General features: G+C 40.3%; 1 protein-coding gene across 10 annotated transcripts in view; it reads right to left on the reverse strand.

The window, feature by feature from the left end:
- KMT2C (lysine methyltransferase 2C) overlaps positions 1-15,868 on the reverse strand; it is a 201,583-nt gene that overhangs the window by 5,612 nt on the left and 180,103 nt on the right. For 7 of the 10 annotated variants that reach the window (XM_074899892.1, XM_074899899.1, XM_074899900.1 and 4 more), the window contains 14 exons: positions 14,031-15,725; positions 12,224-12,436; positions 11,666-11,830; positions 10,286-10,427; positions 9,347-9,494; positions 8,313-8,491; positions 8,062-8,216; positions 7,619-7,871; positions 6,908-7,047; positions 5,861-5,965; positions 2,900-4,019; positions 1,243-1,379; positions 927-1,069; positions 494-662 (listed from right to left, as the gene is read on the reverse strand). In XM_074899892.1, coding sequence (XP_074755993.1) covers positions 494-662; positions 927-1,069; positions 1,243-1,379; positions 2,900-4,019; positions 5,861-5,965; positions 6,908-7,047; positions 7,619-7,871; positions 8,062-8,216; positions 8,313-8,491; positions 9,347-9,494; positions 10,286-10,427; positions 11,666-11,830; positions 12,224-12,436; positions 14,031-15,725 — 4,764 coding nt within the window. The remainder of the gene's footprint in view (positions 1-493; positions 663-926; positions 1,070-1,242; positions 1,380-2,899; positions 4,020-5,860; positions 5,966-6,907; positions 7,048-7,618; positions 7,872-8,061; positions 8,217-8,312; positions 8,492-9,346; positions 9,495-10,285; positions 10,428-11,665; positions 11,831-12,223; positions 12,437-14,030; positions 15,726-15,868) is intronic. The other 3 variants (XM_074899893.1, XM_074899896.1, XM_074899895.1) reach the window with 3 other exon arrangements.

A 15,868-nucleotide genomic window follows, 5' to 3' on the forward strand; every position in this document is an offset into this window, starting at 1 on the left:
GTGGAGCACACCACCAACAAAATTACAGAAAGCAACAAATTTCTTATTATTGTGAATGCAAACAAGTATCAAACTCTTCGTGCTAGTCACATACCACTTTACTCAGCTTGGTTTGAGCAGGTCATACTTACACTGTGTATTTGGTTTTTTTACTAAATTTTAGTAAGATTTTGAGAAATATGCTAAAACACACCCCAACCCAAAACGTGAAAGAAACTTTTTTCCAGATGACTGTAAGAAATGAATTTTTAAGGTGTTTGCAATAACTAGAAAGAAATCTTACTTAAGATAAATCTATGGAAGTGACTTGCCACATAGAAATTGCTTATGTTGTGACAAGACTTGAAGGAATTTTGCAGTCATTTTAGTTGCATTTTTAATATAAATATTTCTCTATAAACTATATAAAAATATAAACTTTACATATAAAATGGGTATCAAGAAAAGTGTAAGTGCATTTTTTAAAGATACATTTCCTAAAATGAGAACTGACCTGAATACGAGAGCGAGCCAGATAGACATTGGACTTCCATTCAGTTTTCATTTTGCGGTACTGAGAGGACTTGGAATGGACGAACTGCTTACTGTAAGGCGCATTCAGTTCTCCCGTAACTGTGCTCTGAAATGACTTCGATGTGCTGGTGCTGTTCAAGGTGTGAGGCCTGTAGGAATTGGGCATATAACAGGAAAGAATACAAGAAAAACTGAAGATTTCTCTGAAAACGGCCACAAAACCCATTAAAAATTCTTTTAGACATACAGACACTTAAAGCCAGCTAGCAGAGACAACGAAGCAATTCCTTTGGTTTGGGCATGCACATACACAGCCAAAGACGACAGGGTTTGTAAGCAGCAGACGAAAGCACAAATAACCCTAAGCAGCCTATAAACCCTGGGCTGTACTATGTGAAATTAAAACAAAATACCTTAACACAAACCTCTTGACATGGGTACTCATTTTAGGCTCAGCACGGGCACAGCCCGTGGGGTTGATAGCAAGAGGGAGTTCCATTAAGGGGTTTCGGCCATAGCGGAAAGTGTAGTTCTCACAGGCCTCAACCCCTGGCAGCTGCAAAAAACCAGACAAGAAGAAAAAAAACCCCAAGTCATTCTATGTTAATCGCACGTAACAAAACATTTACTTTTCCAAACTTCTTCCTGTTCATATCCATATCTCACATGTATATGAGATATCCAACAATCTGGGGTGATCCAGCAAGAACTGGGATTGTGAAGACTCACCGATTCGGCAATCCTGGCCACTGCAGAGACTGTCAAACCAAAGAGGTCTTCACCCTTCAAATAGCCGGGAAACAGCTGGAGCATTTCAGATTCTTTTCTAACAGAAGCAACGGGCTCCAAGATCTTATCCCACACACCTACACAACCATACAGGAAAGAATTACAGTGATCAAAAAACTAAGTCTATTGTACTGTTTTTAAAATGAATGCCTGAGGCTGTCAGGAACCAGAAACTAATACTGAAAAAGCATTTTGTTGTTGGTTGCATACAAAAACAGGCTGGTGTTTAAAAAGTGGGGAATCATTTGGTGAGTTGCAATTTTGTCCTAACCAAATCCCAAACAAGCATGACATTTCTGCTGCACTCTTGATTCTTGGGAATGAAGCTTTTAGTATTCACAGGTGTCCTGGTTTCAGCTGGGACAGAATTAATTTTCCTCCTAGTAGCTGGTAGAGTGCTGTCTCTTGGATTTAGTGTGAGAGTAATGCTGATAACACACTGATGTTTCAGTTGTTGCTAAGCAGCTCTTATCCAAAGTTAAGGAGTTTTCAGTTTCCCATGCTCTGCCAGGGAGCAGGTGCACAAGAGCTGGGAGGAGACACAGCCAGGAGAGCTGACCCGAACTAGCCAACGGGATATTCCATACCACAGAACATCACAATCAGTACAGAAAGCGGGGGGAGTTGGCTGGGAGGGGCAGATCACTGCTTGGAGCAACTGCATTGTGTATCACCACTTGTCTTTTCTTGGGGTTTACTTCTCTTTGTTAAATTCCTTTTCATTACAATTATTGTAATAGTATCTTATTATTCTTCTTATATTTTAATTTAGTTATTAAACTGTTCTCAACCCACAAGTTTTACTTTTTTTCAAGGGAGCGGGGAGGAGTGAGCAAGTGGCTGTGTGGCTGAGCCGCTGCCTGGGGTTAAACCATGGCAGCAGCATGGAAACCATCAGTCCTCTGACAGCAATTACACAGGCAGACTCTCCTGAGAAAACCTGCACAAAGTAGAATTTTCTGAGAATAAACTGTATATTCTATTTCCACTGATGGACTACAGTCACTCTCAGCTGCCCGTGGGCGATCCTGGCAGCAGCGGTCTGTTGGGACAGAGCGAGGCTGAGGGTGTCGACAGCACAGCAGGGAGGGCAGCACCCATCACCCGGCCAGCCAGGCGCACACCCGCTGCCCTGCCCCTCAGACCTGCCCACGCCGTACATATTCCTCACCCTGCCAGACACCTCACCTGCCCCGAGAACAACTGGGCCAACTCAACTGTCTTTATTGTGTACTAACTTCAGCATGGCTGAAGAAAACTGAGCAGTAATAGATCGTATTTAAACGAAGTCACTTTTTGTGAAAGGAAACCTATGCTGGTGTCCCTACTGTTTTCATTCATTTCCAGTAGTCAGTCTTGGGTCTCCTCTGTGAAGATGTAACAAGCCATCTCATTTGCAGCAGACACAGTTTCTTGAAAGGCCTCCTCAGTCTGCACAGCACAATGTTAAAAACAGGCCCTGGAAGCTCACTCTAAGGATTACATTAGAGTAGTGTCTGCAACATTTATTTGAAACATTTATCATACCACAAGTATCAGTAGCAACAAACCAAACCGCAAACCCACAGAAGTCAGGATCTTAGTTCACAAAATTTACCTTTCGGTGTTGTGTCAGTAAGGACCAGATCTTCATGGCCTTGCTCCACAACCTTGATGACAAATAACGGAAGCCCATCCTTCTCCTCAATTGAACAGAGATAGCGGCAGCGTCTGTTTGCATATCTCATGCTCCAGTACAAACGGCTGGCCTCGTAACCCACAGGGAAGAGTGCTTTTGAGGAGTGGAAGGCCTGCATCTGCTGTGGCAGCAGCTGACCGACGGCATGGAAAATCAGGCTTCCCACACGGAAAGTGTGGTCACGTTCCCCTCGCTGCACAATGCTAGCGATCTGCCGCACTTCATCGCGCTGAACGTAGACCCTCCTGAAGACTGCAAAGTAACTAAGTTCTTGCTCATGAGTTCCCTTTGGTTTGTGCATGGGGCAAAGCATGGTCTTGTCTTTAAAAAACATGCATTGTGCTTTAATGGCACAGGTAAAGTGATAAATATTGGTGCACCTTAACCTGTGACAACTGCTGGTGGCACCCATTTTGTGACAAAACATGCATTTCATTTGCAAGCCTCTTCGCAGTGCTAGTTCCACGTTTATTAAGGCACCAGCTTGTGTCTCATAGACTTCTGTAGACCAAAGAGCACAGTTCAAATGGACCCAAAGGTCTAAATCCAGGTTAAGAAGCCTTGCTGGTCCATCAGTTAATCCATCACCTTCCTCGTGACAGAAGCAACATTTCCTGTAGTCTTTAGGCACAGGATCTGGTTTAAGGGTTGTGCCCAATTTTTTAAGAAATTCATCTATTTCTTCTTCACAAGGAGGTTTGAACGATCCTTTAGGAATCACAATCTGAATGCTCCACTTTTTCCATTTCATTCCTTTCCACTTCTTACTTGGAGGCCGACAGTCATCCAGACTACTGTGTATTGCTTTTAACCTAGGTTTTAGTTTCACTGTTACCTTAAGCTCATCTGGTTTTGCCTCTACCTTGGCTGCTTCAAATGCAGGAGGAAACATGATGGGGGGTGATGATGGTGGAGAAACTTTTTCCTGCAACTGAGGCAGACAGTGGACGTCCAAAGTGGAGATGTTGTTGCTATACTGATGGAATGCTTTAGGCGGCCTCTCTTTCATCGGTGACTGTGGCAAAGATGGAACTGATTCCTGCAAAATCAACAGAAAACTCTTTAAGAAAAAAATCCCAAACCATTAAATGTGTCTTGAAAACACTGTCAGCTCAGTATGGAAGAGGCTACTTGGAACACCTAAAATCACGATGCACCAACAGAGAAAGATGGAAATAACCCTGACCCGCGTTATCACAGCTTGTGCCAGGATACAGAGCGGAAAAATTCCCCCAGTCAACCTAGAATGGGGAGCCCTTTAATAGAGAATAGGAAGCACCAATAATCCTTTGTCCAGGTTTTGCATGAGAAACTACTCAACTGCCCTAGATGAGCTGACAGATTTAGTTCTCAGGTATTTTTAGAAAGTTTTGTTACAACACAAAATAACCTTAAAATAATGGGTCACAGAATTAATGGGTAAGAATCGTGTTATTTGGTAGAAGGGGAAGATTTGGAATTAATGTCACATACTTTTCCTGGAAACAAGCGGGAAAGAAATTCCTGCAGAGCTCTAGATTAGATACACCTTGAGGACTTAACTATTCGGTCACAGTAAACAAAAATTATACCTGGAGAGATTTGTTTTTTAAAAAAGGAGAGAGAACTAGACAACAAAGGAAGTTTATATTAAGGAGTGCTTAATGTGGTTTGCATGATTAGTCTTGAAAGAGTAAATGAAAGGATCAAGAGGCTGAACATGACATTTAATTAACTTAATTATGTACATGCTGATGCACTTGTGCAGAAATGTTACTCTGTTTAAATACTAGTGCAAATGAGTTACATGAGATACTAAAAGGATGTGGATGTACACATGTATTTATCTTCTCCTCCAGGGTTGTTTTTTTTTTTTTAATTTCTTTGGAAAAGATAAGTAGGATGCATTTCAAGGAAGGCTGCAAATTCTACAGTACACACAAGACTATAAGAAAGTATTAATTAGGTAAGGCTTGAAGCACATGGCCTGTTTTGTCCACTGATTTCGGGACAAAAAGGTGCAGCTGAACAAGAAAAAGTAGAAACCAAGCTAGTTAAAAGAAGTACTCAAAAGATGTTATCTATGAGAAAATAAACTTAGCGGGATCATTTAGTCTTAAATGAATGATTAAGCGAACAGAGATGAACTTAAGTATCTTCCTTTGAAACTGAACGAACCTGGACATACCAAGAAATAATGCCCTGTGTGGAAGTGCTGAATTTCTCTAAGGTGTTGTATACCACTCGCAGTGTCTGTAGGTAGAGAAGTACAGTGTGCTATTCGGGACCACCTGAGAAAAATCCCTGGCCTAATTCCACTTTCAGTTGTTAAAATGTCTTTCTCCAGTAATTAAAACCTCTTATTCCTCATCACTGTCAGTCAGCAGGCTCTTTACTAGTGTTTTGGTTATTAATGCTTTAAAATGGCAGCTTTGCGCAAATAAAGTAACAGAATAGGATTGTATTTTTTCAGTTACATTGAACAAATAAAAGTCTTTTTGCAAACTTGCTGCTCAGTTATTCTTTGCACAGTTGTCTTTTTTATTTTTTTCTGTATAAGCCAAATCAAAATGCAGAATATAGTCCTTAAGGATGTATCATGGTTTTGTACAACACGTAGAGAACTTAAGTGACTCCTTTTTTGAGACTGCTGCTTCAAAGCCTGTGAAGACAGCAAAAGGATGCTACTGTGCTGCCATGAATCTCTGTCAGACAGAAAGTTCTGCAAATCTGAACTGGACTTCATGCCATCGGTTCAGAATCTCACCATCTGAATACAGAGCAATTCATTTATAAACCTCTAAAATTAAGTGCAAACTTCCCCCCCGCTCCCCTTCTGTTCTTCAAAAAACAGCTGCAATAATTTCTGCTCGCTAGGGTCTATCAACATTTGATACTTACTTTGTTCTCTGAGTTTTTTGCCTGCACAGCTGCTGAATAAAGAACAAAGCAGTTGTTGCTACAGAATACAATGTCCTTCATTTTATCAGAGCCTTCTTGGGAATCCTGGGAATCAAACATGGAAGATTATCAGAAGTGCATTTTAATACCATTCTTCACATAAGTGTAATGAAGCAAGTCTTCCAATCTGGCTAGAAACTCCTTATTTGTATAACATTTGTGAAATAATGAGCAATACCATGATATAAATACCTGATTATTTGACATCTAATGTTACCACCACCTACAACCTTGTTCTTCAGCACTTTTTGCCTTTAACAGAAGATCAACAATCAAAATAAAGCATTCTATACCATGCACCCATCTGCACCACAGGCACACTTGCAAAATAAGAAACATTTTCTTTTATCTTTAGATGTCAAAAGAACATCTCATTTCAGCCTAATCAAAGACACATCATACTGTTTTATCTACTGATCCATCTGTAAATCATTACTGGGAACTCAGTGCTTTTCTGACTACATGAACCCATTGTTTTTGTATATGAACTCTGACTGCAACTTTGTTGCATAATTATCTCAATCTCATCAAAAGAGCAATGGTACTTTTTGAACGAATGACAGTTCCCAATGTAAATACAAGAGGCTGAGACTGAAATCTGATTCCTGCTCAGAAAGAGTATTCTTGCTCTGACCATGTCTTCCTGACATGGCAAAATGGTGCTGCCTTACAAATAAACTCTTTTTGAATTAAGGTCCCTGAAGTGGTCACAGAAGAGGGTTAGTAGCAGAAATTAGGAAGCTGCCATCCATGGAAACTATTTTATGAAATTTACTGAAATTCTTTTTGTATAAATAACAACTCTGACATTTCTTATTTGTACTACAAATGTGATTGCATGTCCCATCTTGAATTAGGACACACACAGAAGGGAGACTACAAAGAAACCTAGAAGTTGTGTCAGTCGGCATGACAAGCAGTAGTCTTTGTTGCCTTCGTTTGCTCGTTCACTAATACATGCAAGAAACTGTACTTCCACTGCAGTACCTGTTTGAGGAAAGGCAGGTCTTTGAAGGACTTCCGCACACCACTACCAAGGACCACAACTTTGCAATGAGAGCACCATCGCGGTCTCAATGCTGAGCCTTCTGCGATATTCTGACTGTGATCCTTATAGCCAGGTATACCTAGAAAATAGGTAAGTCTGTTAGAAGATATATCAGATTAAACCGAATTTATGAGAAGTCACGATATTCTTCAGTGGTCTAGAGGAGTAGCATCCTCCTGGGTAGGGTGTGGAAGGCAAGCTTTAAACTATGTCCTGATGGGAAATCGTTTAAACTAGACCAAAACCAGCTCTGCAAACAACAAGGCAAAAAATCCATTCTCGTACAGGAAATGAGTAACTAAACCAAGATAGGAATACATGCTTAAAACAACTATGTCAAGTTCTCCAGCACAGGAACAATCTTTCTGAATGATGGATTTAGAATCAGACTGGCCAAAAAAACCCAATAATGTTGGCAACTGCTGGAAGAAATACCTCACTGACACCGATGGATCAGAGATCATACATATTAATTTATGGTAACTGTCAGGAGCAGGTCCACATGTACTGATCAGATCAAAAAAGTATTATTTAAAACAAGAATCAATTATTTAATTCTAGAGCATGAATTTATGAGGCTGAAATGCATTAATACTGACTCGGTTCAAATTTTGGTACTGAACACTTAAAAAGAATTAATGCCCACTCACCATTGCTGTTTGCAGAAAATGGCATGTTAGGTTGCTTGAGTCCGTAAGACCCTACGATCCTGGCAGGTCCCATGGATCCTGCCTGAGGGCCCTGAAGTAGTAAGTGTTGCCTGTACTCCATAGATGGGTTTACTCTGTGACTGTTGGCGGTTGGCATGGAGGATGGGATGTCTGGAGCGTTACTAACCTCGTAACTGTTGGGAATTCTGACGTGGAGCAGGTTGGAGAATGCTGCTACAACGCTACTGATGTTCTAAAACAATAATAAAAACATACCTTTGTTTTCAGCAGACAGGCAGTTAAGATAGCAGTAATACAAATTATTAGAAGATTGTAACAGCTGCTTTATTGTACTATGCTATAACTCCTTCAGATTCACTATATATTAAATATTTTAACTGCTGTTGTACATTATAAACGTAATACAAATTTATTTGTTTTACCTCAGCAGCTGTGGGATGTAAAGTAATTGCTACAGAGATAAGGCCAGATTTAGGACCATTCTGGGATGGTCCAAGCTGTGAGGCAAAGAAGCCAGAACCTGGTAACGCTCCTGAACCAGGTTCTGATTTTATATAATTCCTTTTGGCTTCTGAACCTGAAAATAAAGCAAAATACATCAGGTTAATCCTACACACATGTGAATTTAAAAAAAAAAGACTAGTTCTAACTGTTTGCTCTGCCACAGCCTCACCTTTTCCAGTACTGCTAGGTAGGATGGGAATGATGGGAGATGGAACAGGTTCTGGGTTCTCCTCCTTTACAACCGACAAGTCTGGATATCTACTAATTTCCATTCCCACCACGCTTTCAGGAGAGGAAGAAGGAACAAAGCTGTCAGGAGTGTCCCTGTCCTCACAGTGATCTTGAACCCTGGAACAAAACCCAAGAAAATTGTTTTGGAAACCGTCTAAAAACCTTTGGTAAGCTGAAGTTATAAATAATGACAGGGAGCTATAATGAACTTGCTTCTTGCTACTAGTCACGGAACACAATTATGTGGTAGGCCATTATTTCTGGATATCTCACACTGTACTGCACGTCTTGAGAAAGATACATAAAGAAAAACAGAGGCACTAACAAAGCCCAAGCTCCATCACAGAACTGTGTGTTCCCCACGGCTCTGTCTACCTGTGTAAAAAATTAGTATTTAATATTTGAACTTTCTGGTTTAAGTGTATTCACTGGTCTATCCCCCCCTGTCCACACACAGGCTTCAGAGGTTCAAAGACACCCATAACTTCTGGTTAGGCAAGTGAAAGGGAGGCAAAACGGAAGATCTTTGCAGGGAGACTCACATTCTAGCAAGCATTTCTCACACAGTTACAGAAACCGAGTAGAGCTGGGGAGTTTTCAGGCTTTCTGTTGCACAGTACTGCTGTCTGGTACAGCAGTCATGTACTGTACAACAGTACCATGCTGCTCCAGGAAAAATACCAGGATTTATGGTCTTCTTCCACTTTTAATACAGCAAGGTAATGAATTCTTAACAATTTAACAGAATCTAGAATCTAGCAATGGCAGAAGTCATCTATTTCACAAAGCTGCTCTCTACATGTGGAACACTAAGAGTTAACCAGGACAAATTATCCCTTTACATGCTCTGCACTGTGTGGCTGTGCACTATAGGTTTAATTTCTTCACACCTTCACAGTCTCATCTACTAAAAACATCACAGAATCTGCTCCAAGTTGCTCCATGTTTTTGAAGATATCAAGGAAAACTTACCTTAACTCCTCCTGATTGTTGTGAGGTGGTGTTGGAAGTGAAGCTGGAACATCCACGGTTTTAGGGCCCTGAGCCATTGCTCTTGCTAATAAATCATCTTGTGGCCTGAAAGGCAACTGGAACTGCTTTGGTCCCAGAGCTTTGGTAACTACAAACAGAAATGCACAGCACAGTGAGACATCTGTATGGCACTTCCACTGATATATGCTGGGTGTATCAGGGTATTGGTGGCTCCTTGAGACAACCAAGGCATTACGGCAGATGCTAACACCACTCTCATCCACTTGTAGTTCAAAAATTTGTCATCGTTCATGATTAATCTCCATATTTACAAAAACCTGAAAATTTTGAGCGAAAAGGACTCGAACGGCTTTGGAGTGTGCCTTCTGCCAGTATCAGAGGATTTGATTTTTTACTTGAAAAAAAAATTTTAAATCAACAACTTTGTAACAACAAAGGAAAAGGGGTGAGAAAAAAGTTTTTTAATCATTGAACAATCCTTATGAAGAGGCCATATAAAGTATTATTTAACAGAAAGCAATTTTAATTGACCAAATTACATGCATCAGAAAATATATAGCGACTATGTACAAAGCCTGCTGAGGATATATTTTGGGTAGACTGTTTTGAGCTCACTCAACTATCTGATTAGTCATTTGTACTGGACATAAAAAAAGTGATTTTTAAGGTTTTCTTTTTCATATTTTAAGAATGCTTCTAGCTCTCAACATTTTTTGAAAGGGAATAGGGAAAAGGCTTATCATCTGACACTATACTTGTGTAAAATAAAGGTGGATAATAGTGATTACAACCTTAAAGAGTGTAAGCATGCTGATTTTATAGAAGACGACTATAGCAACTGAAAAGCATCCCAATTACCCAGTTTGCAATTTGCTACGGACTTGACTCTATTATGGAAACAATACATATTAGTCTTACCATCATGACCTCCTAACATACCAGCCTTGCCAGCAAGTTCCTCAGTGGTTGCGAAGCCATTTACCAACTTTTGGCATGCCACTGGGGGTGGTGTGGGTGGAAGAGAGGCTGGGGGTGTCGGAGGATTGCTCAGATTGTTCTGCTGCATGAGATTAAAGAACCGTCAATCAGCCATGGAACACGGGGTGAAAACTTGCCGCCTTCTAGTACTAGATAACGTAACCCACACACATATTTTTACACCCAGAGGTAGCACTGATAAGCAGTAATAGTTAATTCTCAAGTATGCGACCAAATACATGAAAGTATCTATTATAAGAGATAAAATGCTTTGCTTCTATCAATGATATTATCAGAGAAATCGTTTACACGAGTATATGTTACTGAAAAGAAGATATAGCTAAATCATTTACAGAAAGGCACAAAGAACATTTTTAGGAACGGTTTGGGAGCCCCAACAAGTTCCTACAGTTTAAAGTCTGAGTTTAAGACTAAGAGCTATCCTGCAGTGACTCTCCATCACCAGGAACAAGTCAGCTTACGCAATTTACACTAAAAAGGAAGCTACCTCACATTTAGCACAGGATGAGCTTTCACTGAAACAGTTACCATGGAAAAGCAGATACTCTGCAAGTTCACACTCCAGACTACTTCTAGCTAGCTTACTTAACTGCCCATATTTTAAATGAAAATTAAACGAGAACTTCAGAATCAGCTCTTGCTGCAGTCATGCCTACAAAGCTAATACTTACTATTCACTTTTGATCACAGCAACTATTTCTGCTAGGTAACATTCTCAGCTCACATGCCATGTAAGGCTGGAGTAAACACTACTGTTTTTTAATAAGTTCTGAAGTTTTTATATTAGAGTAGCCAAGCAGCAAATTTGATTCTGTCTGCTCTCCCAGTATTGCCACTCTAGTCTCAGAAACTGAGTTTTAAATTCTGTGGGTTATTAGCCCATCAACAAACAGTCTATTCTGTTCAGAGTTCTCAGGTTCTGAGTCAGGGCTTAGTGGACAGACGAAGAAAGTCTATTTCCCATTTAATTCACATTAAGAAATGGTTTAATGCTTTCAATGACATTGCAACGTACTGAGAATTCAGCCTTTTCTGCTCCATAAAACTGTAATTACAATTTTCACTATTTAGCATCCATTTGTAAAAGGAATACTTGGTATTTTTTAAATAGTTTACAACACAATTTCTAGAATTGAATTCCTACAGAGTAAAACAATGGTGACTGTTTCACCACTGCACTGTCTATCTAGTCTAGCAACAGAACTCTTAACAGGCAGGAACTCTAACCAACTAGTACTAATAATGTAATGAACTTTTCCCACAGAGAGCACACAATGGAAATGCAAATTAAAACCATACCTTGTAAATGAGCTGGGAGTAGTAATCTGAAGCCCCGTCAAGAGTAGCACTACCAAAACTTCCTACAAGTCGATTTCCACCATTTAGCTGGCCACTGCCATAGGGAAGAAAGTGTGCAAAGCTCACTCCAATTATTGGTTCCATCAAAGGCAGAAGAGAAAGCTGCTATATTAAAAGAAGAAAAACGTTAGAAATTAATTTGTCTGTAACACAGAAGCACTGCAAATCTCCGAAGATCAGTAGAGTGGCTTCCAATTTAAAACAATGATCAGAATTTACCCACTATCAGAAAGCTCTGTCAAACACAGGCTGCTCTGTTATGGAAGGCGGTCCCCTGACCATCAGAGCCACAGCTCCAGCTCCCTGCCAGTTCACCCACAGAGGCTGCCAAAGCTGACAAGAACTCCACAGCAAAACTTTAGATTTCCTAATTTCGTGGAAGTTTTAATTTTCTCCACCCAGTACTCAAAATTCAATTTAATGATCAACTCCATTTCCATCAGGAGAAATCCACTCTTTCAAGTGTCCTCTTGCATTACCCAGGATCTGCATATGTACCTGTTTTAACTGGATGAATGTATCAGTATTAGGGTAAATAGCCTGCTTTTCTTCTTCCTCTTTTTTTCTTTTCTTGGACCGAGGAGCTGCCTTCTCTCCTGTCCTCTGAGCTCGCTTATTTCTCTGTTTCTTGGTTTCAGGTCCTACATCTGTTCTCTGAAGCTGGCTGTTACTACACCCAAATGCACCTTGCATCTGGTTTCCTGCAGTTTGCTAGTATAAAAAAAGTGAAGCAGAATTTTTGACATTTTAATATACAGTTCATTAATTTACTGCATGATAGTCTAAAAGAACACACGCAGTATAATAAATCTCATTGGTAACAAACTGTATTTTATGGTTTGTTTACTTTGTTGTCTCACTGGCAGCTGTAACTGCTGTACTGTCCCTACACACAGAATTACCACTTATTGTTAACATCACTGACATCTGAAAACATCATTAAAAACTCACAGACCAGAAACATTTTCTTTTGAATATCCCCTAAAATAAATGTACATGTGCATGCAACCTTAGAGATTTTCACAGGGCATAATGAAAGGCAGACTTGGTTACAGAAAAAAGGCATGTAAGTTAATATAATACAAATGTATTTTGAAGTTAGAAACAAAAACAGTATTGTGAAAGACTTCTGGATTGTACCACTTGCTTAAATACTTTCAGTATGAATTTGCAAAGCTATTCTTCACATAAAAGAATAGTTGTGTAAAAACAACCAGAATGGGACTTGGTAACGCAATGGATAGTGGCAAGCCAAAAGAATGTCCAATTTCTTTTTATCAATTATTATTTTAAACAGCTCTACACAACCCCTACCACAAGTACTCTCACAACTACTCCTGTCACGTATATTTTAACACAGATCTTTAACACTAAGTTACCTGCTGCTCACAATTACGTTTATTTTTGTCGTTTTGTTAATTTTCAATGTGTTTAAATTTTGTTTCAAAGATGTAATTAGAGTTTAGGCAGTCATAAACCAAAACTGAATAGAGATTAAAGATTACAATTAGATGACCAGCAGATTGAAGTGTAAAGTTTATACTACCTCCACAGAAGGCAATTTTCTTTAGGTCTGTTGTTAAGAACCTTATAAATTATTAATCACATAATGCCACTATTATAATGAATTAATGCTCACTTCTATTAAAGTAAAATTCATTAGAGAAATATTTTGTAACACAGAAATCCAGCATTTTTAGGAGATCTAACAATTTCACACTTTTGATAAAAATTGTAGAGCACAGTCTCTAATAAAATTAGAAACAATATATGATTTTCACAGGCAAAAAACAAGCATGGCCCTGTTTCGTTCAGAGAACACTCCAAACGGCACAGTTGATGGGGTGTGAAGCCCAGCCCTATGGCTCTGCAGAGGCGCACAGGTCATTCGATACACAAGTGAGGTGTAGTCACAAAAGAAAGCAGCATACAGACCATATACTGTACAGAAACATACTAGGAGCTAATTAAGAGTCATACTGTAAAATCTTGCTTTAATCTCGGTAAATAGTAGGAAATGGCATTTTTAAAGATCATTAGCTACAGAAAAACTATTTTTTGCATTTTAATGATTTCTGAATATGCTGATCTACAAAGTCATATTAAAATTTGTTCTTTTTGTAACACAGATGATTTACTCATGGAGAAAAGGCAGGAAGGGAGGTAAAAATTCCTTAAAGCTGTTTATTCCACCCTTGTGCAGGTAGGTTACCTGCCCACCTTTTCACAAATGCCTGCAGTAAAGGCACAAACGAGCCTTTGATTGTTGATGACCACTGTACAACAAAACCAGTAACAGGCTCACCATTCCTTCAGCTGGATTCTGCTTCTCTGCTAATTTCTTATCCCCAGAAGCCTCCTCTTCTGTTCGGCTGCTGTTCTCTGATTTCTGATTTAGAAGAGATGAGGACTTCTTATTTTTAAGCAGGTGTTTCAGCAATTCATTCCCTGACTCCCCTTTTGCTGCCGGAACGCTAGCTGCTTGTGCTGGACTCTGAGCTGAAGAGGCAGGCTGTGATGCCACCTTATCTTCTTCCACCTTAATACTGCTCGTATTTTCTGCTTTGGGCTCAGCTTGACCTGAGCACTGATCAGTTTCTGCCTTTTCTAGTTTAATTTCTTGAATGCTGGTAGGTGTATCTGTTTTAGCCTTTTCAGTTTCTGTATTTACACTCAGCTGTTTCTGTGGCAGACTGCTGTTGGGGAGCTCTGGAGAGGTCTGGCTCTCTCCTGTGTTTGATGCTGATGGGCCCGTTAACTCCACTGACTCATGTTCGTCTTGATGACGTGAAAGTTCACTGGGGGTGTTAACTGTGGGAGTGGAGGTAGAATCAGAAATGGTTGGAGTTGATGGTGCAGTTATATCTGAATGTGGAGTTGATGGGGCTTTTATTGACTCGGCATCATCGTCCTTTTTCTTTTTCCGTGTCCTTTTCTTTTTGCCTTTCTCTTCTGGGATTATGTCAGAATACAGCTGTATAAGCGACTGGCTTGATCCAGGGAAGTTTGCTGCCTGGGGCACGCTAGTGTCTGAACCACATGGAGCACCACTACTGAGTACTGTAGATGAAGGAACAGCAGGAGCAAATGGAGGCCTGACTTGGTTCTGCGTAAAGGTAGCCCCAGGGAGATTCCCATGAGTTTGTTTTACATTATGGAAATTAGGGGCTCCACCTGGAACAGCAGATGCATCAGGTCCAAAAGCTGTAGGTCCCACTGGCCTTCGCTCACCGCTTTGCAGAAAATTTGTGGCAGGAGGCGAGGTCACAGAACCCTGTTGCAGAATTTGCCCCATTTGTTGCTGTTGATGCTGTGGAGACTGCTGAAGAGGTCGCGGAGTTTGTATGAAATCACAAGGTAGATCAGAATTAAAGAAAGGTATCTGAGATAAGGACGTTTTGTTATTTAATTCAGACCCTATCATACCATGCTGTTCTAGTTCCATTCTCTGCTGTAAAGCCCTCTGTCGATCTACCTCCTGCATAAGCTGAATGCGTTGCCGTTCCTGTTGCTCTCGTAAACGCTCCTTTCTTTCCCGCTCTTGAAAACTTTCACTAAAAGGGTTATTGTCCTCAAACTCCACCCTCGGTGGTGGTCCTGATTGCGCAGTTGCATTTGGACCAGGCACAGGAGCTGCTGTACCAGGAGGAATTGGCAATGCTGTCATTGGAGGCTGCATCCTTGCTGGATTCATGGAAATATGACTTGCAGGAGTATTTGCAGATTGCCATCCAGATAAATTTGGCATTCTGGCTGGGTTGGATTGCCCTGGGATTACCACTGCATGTTGCTGATGCTGGAGCTGTTGTGCCACCATGGGGAAGTTTTGCTGATTCATTGCTGGTGATGTTCCTCCAGGAACCATTGGTGGTTGAGCCTGGACACCTGGCATTATAGCATGGGGTGCCATTCCACACTGCTGCTGCTGCTGCTGCTGCTGCTGCTGCTTGATTCGATATTCTTCAATTAGTTCTGCATGCTCCTTCTGCTGCTTTCGAATCTAAAAATTGAAAAAGTCATTACTCATCTCTGACAGGTACTATATAAGTAGCATAAAACATGTAACACCATTATAATTTCAGGAGACAGTGAACCTCAGGCAAAAATAGCATTTCTACACAGTCTTGTTTTCTCTCCCCTTTT

Source organism: Athene noctua, chromosome 2, assembly GCF_965140245.1.
Source record: "Athene noctua chromosome 2, bAthNoc1.hap1.1, whole genome shotgun sequence".
NCBI lineage: Eukaryota > Metazoa > Chordata > Aves > Strigiformes > Strigidae > Athene > Athene noctua.